Source organism: Microtus ochrogaster, chromosome 6 (genome assembly GCF_000317375.1).
Source record: "Microtus ochrogaster isolate Prairie Vole_2 chromosome 6, MicOch1.0, whole genome shotgun sequence".
NCBI lineage: Eukaryota > Metazoa > Chordata > Mammalia > Rodentia > Cricetidae > Microtus > Microtus ochrogaster.
In genome coordinates this window covers 54,347,922-54,364,118 of record NC_022013.1, presented here as the reverse complement: position 1 = coordinate 54,364,118, position 16,197 = coordinate 54,347,922, and the positions used below count along the sequence as shown (strand labels likewise).

At 36.4% G+C, this 16,197-nt stretch overlaps 1 protein-coding gene across 8 annotated transcripts in view; it reads right to left on the bottom strand.

Annotated features, from left to right (window-relative positions):
• Nrg3 (neuregulin 3) overlaps positions 1 to 16,197 on the bottom strand; it is a 985,750-nt gene that overhangs the window by 540,883 nt on the left and 428,670 nt on the right. For all 8 annotated transcript variants that reach the window (XM_026780001.1, XM_026780006.1, XM_026780003.1 and 5 more), the window contains exon 2: positions 4,939 to 5,068. In XM_026780001.1, the coding sequence (XP_026635802.1) occupies positions 4,939 to 5,068 (130 nt within the window). The remainder of the gene's footprint in view (positions 1 to 4,938; positions 5,069 to 16,197) is intronic.

The following is a 16,197-nucleotide window of genomic DNA, read 5'->3' as shown; positions in this document are numbered from 1 at the left end:
AGAAAAAGTAAACATGGGGAGATTTACTAATAAATATATGAATTAAAATTAAAATAGAAAAATAAAGAAAAAAAATTGAAATCAAATAAAACAGAAATCTTAAAAATCCAAAGCCAAAGACTTCCTTAAAGGAAGAAGTGAGTCCAACAACCCTTCGGTGTCACCGGGAAAAAAAGTTACAGGGGACAGAATCATTTTCTTCTTTTTCTAGAAGTCCCCATGTTCCAAATGATTCGATCATCTTAAAGTCACTAGATTTCCAAAGTGATCATATTAGATCAAAACCAGGCCAAAGGAGATTGGTGCCATTGTTTGTAAACTCTACCCCCTACACCACCAGAATTCTTCCACAATGAAACAGCATATTCTGCCTCTTTCTCTACTCTCCTGCTTGGAATTTGTTTTAATCTCAACCTTAGGACATTATGTAAGATCTCTTTCTTGTTAAGATTTTTATAATATTAGTTGGTAAGTTTTCTCTTAGTTGTATTTCTGATGTGTTATTTAGAAAAAAAAAAGGGGCAGGCAAACAATGATGTTCCCAATGTTCAGATACAACATGACGTTACGCTTAATTTTTCTTCCATTATTTATTAATTTTTATTCAAAATGTCCTTATAGTTGTTGACTTAAATAAATATACAAGCCCTTTTTATTTTCTTTAGGCTTCATTTACTTACATAATTTATTATGTTAGCTTTTGTCATCACTGAGAATAACTTTTTATGTACAAAATAAGGAAAATATATGCTTTCGGTTTGGCTTGCCTGAGAGCCATTTATTGAGCAATCTGTTCCTGGAATTTTCATACTGAGCTCTGCTCACTCTTTCTTATCAAACACTTTGTCGTTTGGTATAGTTGTGTTTTCATTTACTTTTGAGATAGAGCCACACTACATAGCCCTGCATGACCTACAAGTGACTATGTAGACCAGGCTTACCGAGAACTCACAAAGATTCTGGTGGTTTTGACTCTGGAGTGCTGGGATTACAGGCATAACCACATGGAGCTCTGAACACTTTTGTGATGAAGCATTCTTTGAATCTCTCCTGGAAGCTTTGTTACTAAATCTCTGTTAACAATGAAAGGTCTATGTCAGAGCCCAGTTGCTTCTCACAGCATGGAAACAAGAGTGAGGTAGTCTGTTACAACACTGCAACTTGGGGGAGGGAAATGGGAGGCGGTGGCAGGGAAGAGACAGAAATCTTTAATAAATAAATAAATTTAAAAAAAAATAAAAAAAGAACTATATTTACAGATAAAAAAAGAAAGTCAAGAAGACATCATCATAACTGATCTCAGACTTTGATTTATAGTATTTTATAACTGAAAACATACTATCAAGTCAATACATATACATGCCTTTATATTTCTGCACAAATAGACTAAATGGGCTCTTATTTTGTTTGGAACATTTTCTAGTAACTTATACATTCTAAACATACCACCAGTATCATGCCAGTCACTTTTCTGCAAACACATCACAAAGTGAAGTGCCATTAATTCATTTTTATGTGTATTTATTCAACAGTATCTTGGTGATAGAAGATTTCCAATGAACATTTCCCAAACGAGGGACGAGGGAACGAAACATCCGACTGAAGTATGGTGCTCCACAAATGGCAGAGTATTAATAACTGCCTCAGAAAGTTTAAGTGTGGCTGATGCAGGAACAAATGTGTGCCTTTTATTCACGGCAAATCTCAAGAGATGAATAGCAGCCAAGTGTGATGTGTGATATTCACAGCAAGGCCTGCGAGATGAATAGCAGGCACGTGTGATGTGTGACTTATTCATGCTAGTAAGAGATTTATAGACTGGGTGTCTATTAACAGATTTGTGTTCTAACTCTGCATAGGCTGGTCTTTTGTCATGATTAGCTATGTTGTCACTGTATGTTAAATAATAGGGTGTCGAACCAAAATATGGAAGAAATATGAAGGCAGAAATCCCAAGTATTTCACATCCTTCTAGTTTAGCCAGCAATACATCTCCAATTGTATGTAATACAAAATTTAGAGATGCACATGTATTCATGCAAAAAAAAAAAAACATGAGACCTACTGTTATGGGCTAAACAGGGTTTCAATAAATCCTTGTGGTGAATGACTAACTTCTCATGTCTCCGAGTATGAACATGCTTGTGAAAAAATTCTTTAGTGAAGGATAATTTTTGCTTACTTGTTTTTTTCATTTGTTTTCCTGGAAATTTCAGGAGCAAATTTCCCAGGGCTTAATTGTGTGAGGCAAACAATCTATACTACTTTTTAAACCAGAATGAAGGTAGGAGGAAGTCATATGATGTATTGTAATCTCTTATGACTAGTATCCATAGATGAAGAAGAGCTATGGACTCAGAAACATCTACAGAGGAAAAACAATGATAAGACACACAGAGTAGATGTCCCACATAGTCAAAGTCAAGAGCCCCCCCCCAAAAAAAAAACCAACCCCATTGTCATCTTGATCACTGGTCCCTAATCTGCCTAACTGGCAGATTAAACTATGTGGCCTCTCATTTTTGCCCTTAAATCTTAGGAGATTCTAGAAGTATGGAATAAAGTAATAGATGGTAGACACAGGTAACAAAACTGATGAGAAACTTAGGAACAGGGAGAGGTGTTGGAGAGCGAAGGGGGTAGGACATACACAGAAGACTAAACATGATCATTGAATAATGTATGTATACATAGAAATGCCACAATGAACTCCAATAATTTGTACAACTGGTAAGTCTAATGTAAAAAAAAATTAAACTGAAGATGAATTTACTCAAACATTCAAGGGATTAGTGAGACCATATGCTTGAAAGGTTTGAATCATCCTGCCCTTTTCTGTATATTCAGTTTTAGAACAGATGACTCATGCTGGCACACATTGGTTCTGTTAGATCTGATCCATCTTTGTGGTAAAACACCATCAAAGAAGTCGCCTTATTAGCTGATTCTTCTAATTCACCTCTCCTTCAGTGAACAAGGAGGTCAGATTTAATTGCCTGTCTGATGCCTTGCTTTATTTTGTATTGCTATTGCTATAATAAGATAAGTGGGACTAAGTAACTTGTAAAATAAGGAAGTAAATTTGGCTTATTATTCTGGTGTCTGCGGACACAGACAACATGGTGCCAGTATTCCTGTGTATTGTATCACACTGTGGTAGAGAAAAAAAAGGAACTAGTTATAGAAAAAAGGAGTTCACGGGTAACCATTACTAAGAGATAGAGAAAAAGTTGGGTCATTGTTATTCATGACAAAGTACTCCTTAGGAAACATGCCCTCTCTTACTGAATTTGACACACTCTTGGGAGATAATGTTAATCCACTCACAGGGGTGGAACATTAATGATCTAATTGTCTTCCAAAAGTCCCTCATTATTCAGAGCCATTACCTCAGTGTCAATGCAGTGAGGACTTTGACTCCAAAATACGACAGTCTAGTGACAAAATATGCCACAAATCCTACCACTAATTTTTACACCATGACCTAATCATGTGGACCAAGGTAACTTTAACCCTTGGACACACACCTCTGAGAAGGATACACATATGCTTTTTCTTCTAGAGATTAGGTAATTTATTTGCTCCTTGCCAGCATTCTCCTGGGCATAACAAATACAGGAAACGTGTGTGATGGAACCATCCATATTTTCCCTCATTTCCCACTCTGGTTTGTACGGAGTAGAGATGAAATGAAAAATTTTAAATTGGGGTAAATTCAAATGGCAGAGTGTGGGTTATGTAAATGAAAAGGCTAACTCACATTGAAGTCCCACGCCCTAGGTAAACATTGTCTTCTTTTTGCCCTAAGAGAGGATGGAGAACTTCTATGATTGTTCAGTCCTGCCACACCTATATCTCTGTCCACAGTGGCCACACATCCTTTCCACACACTCATGGTTGATAGGGAACCAAGCCAGATTTGCTGTCATATTCTAATCCCACAACTAAAAGATACATTTCTCCAAGTCATCTTAGTAAAACAACATGGGGATAAAGTTTTATAAGGCAATAGAGAGAAAAAAGTCAGAATTTTCCATGCTTTGTGATTCAGCATAATTAATTTAGTAACTGTGTCATATGAGAAGAGTAAATAAAGGAAAGGGAAGGGTTGTGGATACATATGGTCACTGAAGCATGTACAATTGCAAGGAAAAACAAATTACAACGGTATGCTGGAAATAAAAGCATGGTAGGAAATATCTTCTGAATGCTAATTTGATTCTTCTATTGAGCCTTAAAGTGGCAGTGTCTAGGAGTGCAGTGTTTATATCCCCTTGCTTGTATTTTTAGCAGTTATATAACCCGGCATCTCTGAAAACCAATTAAACACCTTCCTGAATCTACTGGGAATTTCCCTTAAGTGGTTCTCTTCCTGGGCTCCTGCAGGACAATCATTTCATTTACAACATCTTGCTGGAGAGCAATTCCTCATCACAGGTGTTTCCAGAAATGTATGAAATTAATAAGTGCAGCAGAGTCATAATAAAATGCAGCTTCCTCTGGACACAGGTGCAGCCTCTGGGGTTTGTTTCACAAAGAACACCAAGACTCTCTGTCTAAGATGAGCAGTTTGTGTCTCTTACTGAAGTTCTTACATTTGCAAAACAGGATTATTTCTGAGAAAACAATTGTTTCTGAGTGGCAGGATGCAAGCACAGATCTCATGTCATAAATACAGGCTTTGAGGGATAAATAATCTCTTCCATTAAACCAGCAGAGCAGAAGTAAATTTTTGACTTATTAGGGAAAGCATAACCACATCTATTTCTATTGCTTCTTCCTCAATCAAGAACAAGATATGAGCCTTGATCCTTGCCATATCGATTTCTCCACTGTTCTGTCCTCATCCGGGCATTGTATTGTCAAGGCTGGCTACAACCCTGTACCTCTGGTCATCAGTGAGGGTCTACTCTTTAAACTATTGGTGCAGGGGCTTACCGACAGTGTTTATGGGATCCTGTCAGGGTCTCAATCACAAAGCACTCTCCATCGTTGAGGCAATATGCTAGGTCCTTGTCTCGACAGGGTTTGAAGTGCTCAGATCGTTCTGTGGAGTATGTCGTGGTATCTGAAGAAGAGAGAAAAGAAGGAGATGTGGTTGACATGTTTTATCATACAGATCACTTATATCATTAGCGGGACAGGTGAGTCCAGGACTATGCAAAGGCAATACCCATGGGGAATAAAAAAGAGCACCAATCTTCAATGAAGCTAACCTACTAGCTGAATTAGCCTATTGTATTCAGTTGTCTTATACTCAGCCCTGTATCCTGGGATTCAACTGACCACAGACAAAAAGTATTCAGGAAAACTGACTTAAGACTGGGCATAAAAAAAAGCTCATCTCTATTGTCAGCAACACATAGGTGGAGCCCAGAGGACCATGAACTCAAGTAAAACTTGTGCAACCTACAGAATTCAAAGATAGACTTAGTAGTATAGCAATTGCCTTTTCTTGGAAAAAAACAAAAATAACAAAAACAACAACAACAACAAAAAGGCTAAAATAGCTAAAGCACTCTCAGCATTGCAAGGTCCTGGATTCACTCCCCAGCACTGCATACAAAATAAAATTGAAGCTGGGCACGGTGATGCATGCCATTAATCCCAGCACTATGGAGGCTGAGACAGGATGATCTCTGTGAGTTCAAAGCCAGTCTGATCTACAAAGCAATTTCTAGGACAGCTAGGGTTGTTACAGAGACATGAAAACCCTCTAGATAGATAGATAGGTAGGTAGATAGATAGATAGATAGATAGATAGATAGATAGATAGATAGATGATAGATAAACAGGTATATTGTATCTGTTCATCCTTTTTCTCCTCACCACTATTATCTAGCATTCACTAAACAAGGGCCAATAGCACCTATTTAAACAATATTTGTATTATACTCTGTATCATAAATGCTGTACAATTATACAGGAAGGAGTGCATAGGAGATATAAACACTGAATCATTATAGGCAAGGGTTTGAACATCCACTCAGAATCCAATGCATGTCTTGCGATCAATCTCCAAAATGATGTCCTCCAACTGCTGTTTGACAATGGAGTCACTCTGGGGCAGTGGTTCTCGGCCTTCCTAATGCTACCACCCTTGAATACAGTTCCTCATGTTGTGGTTACCTCAACCATAAAATTATTTCATTGCTATTTCATCACTAACTGTAATTTCACTATTGTTATGAATTGTAAGACAAAGATCTGATATGCAGGGTATATGATAAAGCGACCACAAAGGTTTCATGACTCACAGGTTGAGAATCATTGTTCTAGGGCTACACAGCCTCCTCCATGTGAGCACACATAACACCAAGAACTGAATGAATGGTCGTAAGTCAAACACAGCTCAGCAACTTTGGTTCATTTCACTTTTAACCAGCATACTATATGAAGCATGAATTTCATTCCCATTACCGCTGCCAAATGTTGTTAGACATTTGATGAGTATATATCCTGTCAGTTTTGGAGTGCTTTGCTTACAGCTATAATAGCCTAATAGATGTTAATTTCTCTTTCACATTCCCAATTCATTATGTAATTAAAGTTTCAATGCTCCAAATTCTGGAAGACAGTCACATGTGAAGAATAATCATGAAAAATATTTAATGGTATACATAATTGTGATTTTCAACATTCATTTAAAACATGTTCTTTTAAATCATAGTTACTTATTTTTCTCATTGAGATACATGCATACCTGTATCTCAAATACTAAACTAGCCATAAATACATCCTAACTGGAGGATGATCCTACTACCTCATCTAGACTTTCCTTTAGTTGCAGAGTTTTATGCAACTGAAGTATTAACAATAATCCACTGCAACAGACAAGAAAATACATTTTTATAAGTAAAATATGGAGAAATTATTCAGCCTTTAATATGGTTAAATTTCCTCTTCATGGATGTAGCTGTGTCACAATGTTTCATGCTACAAGATTTCACTCACAATTCCACCCATTCTGTAATTCCATGACTTTTTGATGGGCAAGTGCTGAGGCCTATTCAGAAATGGTACTCAGTAAAATATGGACAATAAATATGACCTCCCTAACATCACAAATCAATCAAATATCATGAAGGAAAGGTAAGATCATTAATGATCTCATTTCAATGCTACTAATACTTAATGTATCTCTAAGAATAAGAAGAAATATATATGATCTCACTTTCATGAGGTAAAATATTGGTAATTTCAACATTGGTGGATGTATCAATAGGATGACTTCAGAGTTTCACTCATAAGTTTTGCATAGATATTAAAAACAGGACTTTGAAGTCCCTTTAGATTACAATGGGAACTATTTTATGTTTTAAGGTAACTCCCTGTTAAGACTTCCCACAAGATAAAGGCTATGTAAAACAGACACGTTCTGTTTTCTAAATTTTCCCTAGGGTAAAGACCTGTTATTCAGAGAAATATGTACTATACAGCCTCACAGACTCCATCTTGCATTTTATGGAAAGTAGTTGACATGCAGGCACTCCAAGCAGAGAATTCAGTATAAAACACCGCACAGTTGATGGCTTTCCCAACTGCTAAAGTATGCTGTCAATTCAAGATCGGCTACTTAACTTCTCCTTTAATTTCTTATTATCCATTGATTGATATTCACTGATCATTTCTCTAAGAGCAGCTTTTCATTAACATAACCTACTGCAGAAAAAGTAAAATCCCTTTTTTATAATCAGTGGTTTTTAACAAGCTACAGACTCAGAGTGTAATACAATGACAAAGCAATTACAATCAATTAATTTCCATCTGACAATTGCGGTCTCCTGGGGTTCCCATACAAGTCTACCAATTACATTGCTGTCACAGTGGGAATAATCTGTCAGCACATTACAGAGGATCAGAAACCAGAGGAAGTGTCTCTGAAATAGACCTGGGTATAAGAAGCAGGGAATGCAGACTTGGAATGTACTTGAGACATCTATAGTTATGATACGATAAAAGTAAATAATTGAATCTACTTTTAAACCAAAGAAGCAGCTACGCGACTTAAATATTTTACATTGATATGGATTTTTTTCTATAAAAAAATTCTTTTATTTAAATGAAGATTTACACACACAATAAATAAATAAATTAATTAATTAATTAATACTTGTTCTCAGTAATAGTATGTAAATAACAAGTAGCAACCAAAGTCCTAAAGAAGGAAACAAAGAAAAAAAGAAAACCTGAACTAAGCTCAAATCATTTTCCCTTAAAGAACACAGCAAGGCATTTAAATGTGCTTGCCTAAGCCACTTGAAACTTGATTCTTTCTGTCATTCCATTTTTCTAATTTGTTCTACCTGCCCCTGGGCTTTATTTTATTCTGTGTATACTCAAAAAAGTATAACAGAAAATTAAACTTTTTGTTTGTTTGTTTTTGTTTTTTTAACCATAAGCAAAGTTAAATATATACTTGTTCTTTAAAACTAATATTTTCTAGTTTTTGGACTTTGTATATGCCTGTAAAGCATATATACAGGTAACTTGCTAATTTTCATTTTTAAAATATCCATTTTTGCTGGATAGTGGTGGTGCATGCCTTTGATCACAATACTCAGAAACAGAGGGGAAGGCAGATCTCTGTGAGTTCGAGGCCAGTGCTGGGATTAAAGGTGTGTGCTACCGCTGCCTGGCAACCTTAGAAATATTAAATTCATTAGTTTACTTCCATTCAGGAGACTTCTGAAGAGATATTTGCCTACAGGTATCTAAACACTATAAACTCTAGTACAAAATAACCACTTATTTAGAGAAAGGGAAGCCAGGGAATGAGGATTTCTGCTTGAAATCTACAGACACATCTGTGAAAGATCCTGGATTGAACGGTAGTTTAAAGACAAAATTTCAAAGTGTCAGTTGTAGGCAAGACCTTGGGCTTGGGAGCTTGAAAGTTGTCCCGACATGGGTGTTCGGGCATCTATAATCTGCACACACACAACAAGCCTGTCGTGTCATGTGCATGTCTGAGAATAGATATGATTATCTGTTGAGATTAGAATGTAGGGATAGCAGAAAATAATTGTATTTATTTATTTATTTATTTGGTTAGTTAGTTTGTTTTTTGAGACAGAGTTTCTCTGTAGCTTTAAAGTCTGTCCTGGAACTTGCTGTTTAGACCAGGCTGGCCTCGAACTCACAGTGATATGGATTTTTGTATATTGATGCAAATTTAAGTTTATTTTTATTAGAACATACTTTACACACATTTGCAAGGTATTGTACCCATATAGCTCATTTAACAATGTAATATAAACTTTTAGTTCTTGAAAGTTAACATTACCAACTACTTAAGCTAATAAGGAATGCAGATTAGTACTTAGTGACCTATTACAATTGAACTTGTCATATTAAGTATGTTTTCAAAGTCAAGTGCAGATATATTTTATATAGACAGGTCATCTTCAAATACTTCAAAGATCTTCAGAACATGGCATTTAAGATGTTTTAATAACATATGTTTTTGTTTTATATAAGACATGTCTTTTCCTGGAAGTACCGGTCTACTTCAGAGATGATGGGCATTAAAGACACTCCAGAGAATTTACTTCCTTTGTTGAAAAAGTAAGCCATTGGGCAAGAAAGTTTTCTTGCCTCAAATGCTAACAATATTGTAGAAGCAAGACACAAAAGAAAATAACTGCAAAACTGCACAGAAAAGCTAGGCTAGCCCTTCAGACTATTCTATTCCACAGAAAAGTCTGTCAGATATACTAGGCCAGTAGTTTGATGATAGATGACCCAACATTAAAAAGGAACCTTGGGTGACTATCCATGTACCCATCTCTATCTGACATTTCCCACAATTTTTAGGAGTTGGTTGCATGGACTTCCTGCTTATTCAGGTAATATTATTTTTTTCTTATGTCTCTGATGGAATTTAAGATTTAATAGTTATAGTTTTCCTTGTTATCAAATTCAGAAAAGAAACTCTCTAAAGAAATGTTTAAAGTTGAGAGACTTAGTAATGCAATTTAGAATAGAGAGTGAATTAGGTACAAACTTTTGGACTCACCAATATAAAATAGATATGGAATGTTTTCTCTGCATTTGTCAATTGTTAATGAATTAGACATTGTTGACATATTTATTGCCTGTATTTATTGCATATAGTTACCGTACCTTTTGCATATAGTTTTTCATGCTACATATACCAATAGTTTGAAGAATCACAGAATTCATTTCAAATACTTTAACTGATTTCCAAATGAACATTTTGACAATTTTGTAAATCTCCATGTGATGGACCATGAGAGAGTGCTGGATTTGATACTTCTTTAAGTAAATAAACTGAATTTATCAATAAGTTTAAAATCTCAGCATTTACCCAGCATTTTGCTTTGATATCTACATTGTACTACTCACTGCAAAGCAAAGGACTTGTGGACACAGTTAAGACTTACGCCTCATGAAGTACAATTTTTTTTTCATAAAGTAATCTTTCCAAAATTGAAGATTGACAGGTCTCAAAACCATACTGCTATGTGAACTTGAAAACCAACTAACATCATATGTAAAATAAGTAGCATACAGAATACTAAAGTAACCATTAGTGAAACTTTCTATAATTTATAATCAAATGTAGCCTAGGAATAAACAGTAGGCACTGTGGATAATACCCACTGAAATTGATAAATTTGTTTATAAGTATATATACTTATCTGTTTGTATGCATTTAATATTTAACATAAAATCACTACAAAATTCATCATATAGAACATAAATTAAAAATAAACTATCATATGCCATTTATTATGTTGTTTCTGTGCCCCAAGGTAGATAAACAGTTGAGGTAGATCTTCAGTTCTTTAAAGTTAAATGCTTGGATTACATCAGAGATCAGAAATCATAGTCTCATCTATCAACTCAGCTAATACTTTTGAGACATATTTATGGTTTTGAAAATTGCAGCACCATTAAGATAATCCAATACGCTAAACTGACTATAAAATGTGTGCTATAATTTTGGCATGTTCTTAATTGAATTTATTTTTAGAAACATGTCTTAACAAAATACTTGACTTTTATCAAAAATAAATGCGATATTTTTTTTGTAATTTCGTTATATAGATGAAAGACTTTGCAAATCAATACTACCATGAATCCCATTGTTCTTTAAAAGCTTTCATAGGGTCATACTCAGTAAAAATTCATTATTAGATACCCCTCTCTCTCTTCCTGTCATGTATATCATATATGACAAGACTAAGTGCTCCTGAGAACAGTAGATTTACACCCCTCTGACCTCAGATTTCATGTATGGTTTGTCAAAGAGGTGGACACAGAAGATGTTTGTAGATTGATAAATATGCTTATGCTTGAGCGTTTTTCTGTTGATATTGAAAACTGTGATTGTGTTTTTGTTTGTTGCTTGCTTTTTTGTCATCATAAGAAATAAACTCAAGGGCTAGATAGATAGTTTTATGGTTAAGAGCATTTGCTACTCTTGCAGATAATCTGAGTTTGGTTCCCAAAACACACATGGAGGTTCATAGCTGTCTATAGCATCAGCAACAGTGTCTCTAATACCCTCTACTGGCCTTCGCAAGCAACAGTTATAGGTGTTACTCACAGATAAATGCATCACACACACACACACGTACCTAAAATAAAATAAACAAATAGAAAAACAAACTCATAAAATATCTTAGACAAGCCAGGCGATTGTGGCGCACGCATTTAATCCCAGCACTCGGGTGGCATAGGCAGGCGGATCTCTGTGAGTTCGAGACCAGCCTGGTCTAAAAAAGCTAGTTCCAGGACAGGCTCCAAAGCCACAGAGAAACCCTGTCTCGAAAAACAAAACAAAACAAAACAAAAAAAAATCTTAGACAATTAAATATTTAGAAGTTTAGTTTTGAGAAGCACCTTGAAAACAACTTAGGAGCCAGTTATGGTAGTGAAAACCAACTAGTTGTTCCAAATCATAACCCTGTGAAGTCTGAGGCAAGAAGGAAGTCAAAATTCAAAGGCAGCCTGGGCAACATAAAGAGACCCACATTTCACAACAGCGAGAACAGATAAAATTATAGAAGTAGCTTAAAATTTAGGTAAAGCACAAAGAATTTCCTGTAAGTAAAGAAACGTTAATTTTATGGGATGGAGAACAAAGGTAAAGAAATCAAAACAAAACAAAAATTAGGAAAGGATTTTAAAAGAGAGGGTCATGGAGGGCAGGGGAAGGTTGAAGGCTTAAAAAGTACCAGGGTTTTCCAAGCATAAAGATAACAGGCCAAGGGCTCAGGGAAGAAAGGCAGGATGGTGGTTGAGGAACCTGACCACAGGGACTAGGCAATTATCTGGATCACTCATCTGGCCCTTGTTCCATGTGGTTTAATTTGCTTTCTTATTTTTATTGGGTTTTGATCTCTCTCCCCAAGGAGGTCACAGAGAGTTGTGTTTTTTTTTCACTTTTGTATTTTTTCCACTTCATGTAGCCTATATAGTAAGCAATCAGCACAGCAATTAAACACACTGTAGGAAGTAGTGGTAGTTAATTCATTAAAAGTAAAATGGGAAGAAAATGTATGGCTGGAAGACAGGAATCCCTGTGGATTTTTGCAGTGAAAGTTAATTTATTAATGACTAAGAAAATGGCTCCTTTTCCCTTTAAGTACTGAGCTGAATTTGACTGTTACTTTGGGAGGGTTTCTATGTTCCAAACACAATATGGCATACACTGTGGGAACCCATATTTCTGTTACAAGAACGTGAAATTATCTATTACAGATAATAATTGAAGCAGACAGTGAAAGAAGAGAGAACTTAGTTCGGGCTGCTGCTGTTTCTGAGGACATCCCAAAAGATCAACACTGGAACGCTGTGCTGAGTGTGTGTTATTCAATTGTCAGAGAACAGGAATTCTAGCAAGATCACCTACAGAAAATGCAATGGGGCAAAGAGAAGACTGGATAAATCTTTCACACTCTTGGCTGGCAAAGGACAGTTTCCATCATGAAGTTTTCCACTTTGCCCTGTTAGCTCCTCACTTGACAGTTCTCTAAAAGGAAGTTACAACTGCAATTAACAATCCCAATGGTTTAAAATACCTTGGTGAGAGAAGCAATTTGCATATGGTCTTTATCCTCAGGGCTGCAGTGTCAATGAAAACTGCTCCATGATTATTGAAATTCCCTGTTGAATCTTCCACATATTTGGCACCCAGGAGAAGAAACCCTGGTGTGAGATTGATTTATAAAATATTTAATACACTGTTGTTTGAAAGAAAAGCATACCATTTTTCAGCTGAAGAGAGGCAGAGATAGCTTCCCCCCTCCTATGGTGAGAAATCAGCCAATTGTTCATTTTGCCAGTGTAGGGAAAATGGGAATGCTGGCCACATTTTGAGGTTCAGTTGAATGACAGAACTGTTGAGAGAATTGACTCTTGATGCATCTTGAAGACACACATTCTTACAATAAATCCAGAAAGACTCCCTTTTTAAATTTGTATGACATGCCTACTTTCTTTCAGCTAGAAATACTGCTTTTAAACTCTGTTGCGGTAGTTGGGAATGGTGGGGCATACCTGTAATCCCAGCATTCCAGATGCTGAAGCAGGTAGATTATGTATCTGAGGCCAGTCTCAGGCTACAGTAGGAAATTCTATCAAAAAAAATCAAGAAATAAAAAAAAAGGAAAGGAAAAAGAAGGCAGGGGGGACACACAGACAGAGAAGGGGGGAAGGAGGAGAGAAGGTAAGTAGAAGGTGAGGGAGAGAAAACTACCTCTGTCCCAGCTTAAGTAAACCTACATGGGACAAATATTTGGTGGAAGTAAATTTACTTTCTAACTGAAGAATTTATCATCAAAGTCAATATTCCTTATACCTGTATCCCAACACATATCTCTACAAACTGCCTCTAGCATGATGATAATAATAGTGACAGTCATTGAAACCCTTGTATGCGTATTTATTCTTCCCAAACCTGATTTTTGCTCTTCAGATCTTGTTACTGAAAAGACCCATGATATACTCCCCTCTAACTCTAAATCGAAAGATAGCTTAATTTCCATTTTCTCATCTTGCTTTCATCTCTTCATCATGTGACCTTCAGCAATTTCCATATTGCCCTGTCCTCTTCGATATTTGATAACACTGTCACATCTATTCAATATTCAGATTCTGGATCATTAAAGACTGGTTGCCAAATCACTTCGGAAGCATACTCAGAAGAGTTATTGACCAATCATCTTTCAGATAGCCCTGTGGATTGTTTGTCTTGAGGCTCATTCTCTCCTCATTTGATGAATAAAGTATGGAAGCCTGACAGATTGTGTCCTGGGCCCCTGGCTTCATTGTTCTTATCTGATGGCTTCGAAACTCAGAGAATCTAGGTTGACATGCTTTACAATATTGCTTCCTGCTGGCCAGGATTTTATTTCTGTTTTTTTTTTTTTTTCCTACTCATTCTCCAGGGCTTTTCTACTCCCGGTGTGGTTTTCAAACTAGAATTATTTGAATCACCTGCAGGCAACTATGTTAGCTACAGGAACTCACGGGATCCATCCTAGACTCACGGCATTGGAAACAATGGGGCTGGATCCTGAGTCATGCTTTTGTGAGTTCCTCAGGCAACTGTCATGTATCCTGCACTCTGAGCATTAGGTGGTCTTGATGACTCTATTTATTGTCATCGACATGTCAGTAGTTGACAATTGGCTACCTCTATCCCAGAGTTTCCTGCTTACTACCTTTCATCTCTAGTTACTTGTAACCACAAGCCTAATCAATAGAAACCTGGACTCTTGCCTTCCAAAACAGTCATCCTTCAGGATGTGAGACTTCTCCAATTTGATAACATCAACTCACCTGTGATTCCAGAATCCTGGGGGAACCCTTCTTCCGATCCTTCACACGCACTCCTAAACCACTGGTAATTTGCCTCTGATCTTTTGATTATGCCACCTATTTCTATCTCTTCTTCTCACCTGGATTGAGACCCTTTTCAGGGTTGCCAGGACACAAGCAAGCCAATCAAAGACAAATTATTCATGCCAACATCTCTGCGAGATACAAGCTTGCTAGTGTTTTCCAGCACGTCCCAGGTGAGGAGAATGGATTTAGGATCTGCCTTGATCATCACACAAAGCTGCACTGTGACTACTTACCTGATTTTTTTTTCCAACTTTGCAAAATCGCTGATGAGTCCTGGATTCCTGTCAAAGCCCTTTCCACATCCTTGTAATTTCTCGTAGAGTCTGACACAGAAATCATGTGCCTTACATTATTCCTGAGGGCAAGTATTGATCCGACTGTAGTACAATGAGTATTCTAACATTACCGCCTCATAGCTCTCATGTCTACTTTCAACATGAGATAAATATTGCCATGGAGCTCCATTTCAGTCAAACAAAAAAAGTACTTTTGAGAGTGTAACAATGTGTATGTGTATGTATATGTGTGTGTGTGTGTGTGTTGCACGCACGTGTGCATGCTTATGTGAATGTATATACCTGAGGCTGGATAATATTTAAGTTATTTTTTTACTTGATGTGGCAGATGCCATTGAGAATATATAATTTCATTATTTATTTTCATATTTATATTCATTATAAACAGTTTGATGTTTGTTGATTTAAGAACTTCCCCAATTTGAAGTTACTTATTTTAATACAGAAGATATTAAAGACACTTAATATGTGGGATGATAGATAGAACTATAATTTATCTGTGTGTCTGTAAATTTGGAAGCCCAGTCTGCTTCCAAAAGTTAACTCTTTGATTTCTGGAATAGCAAGTGACCTCTGAAAATTTGGGGACAGGCATCCATGGTGGCATGGTGACAGACATCACTCAGAATTTAAACAGTGTCTACTTATCAGCTAGAACATAACCACTGTACTATCTTAACAATTTATCAATTTATATAATTAATGAGGCACATGACCTTTAGGGTTTTTCGTGGTCTTCTGTCACTAGTGTTAAGTTTCAAACCCAGGAAAAATACCTTAAGTCCCTATTTAACATATCAAAATGGGCCTGGCTTCCAGGTTCTCCTAGCATCCCTTTGTCCCTTTCTGTTACAGGATATGGCTGGCATACTTTGCAGTCTACCCTGAATTCTTTGGTCCAGAGACTAGACTCCCCTTCCCAGCTAAGACTTTTCCCTATAATAAAGATAAAAAGAAGGAAAAATTGACTATTTCAGCGTGTCAGCACATACCTGAAATTCTAGCATGTAGGAGGAAGTTA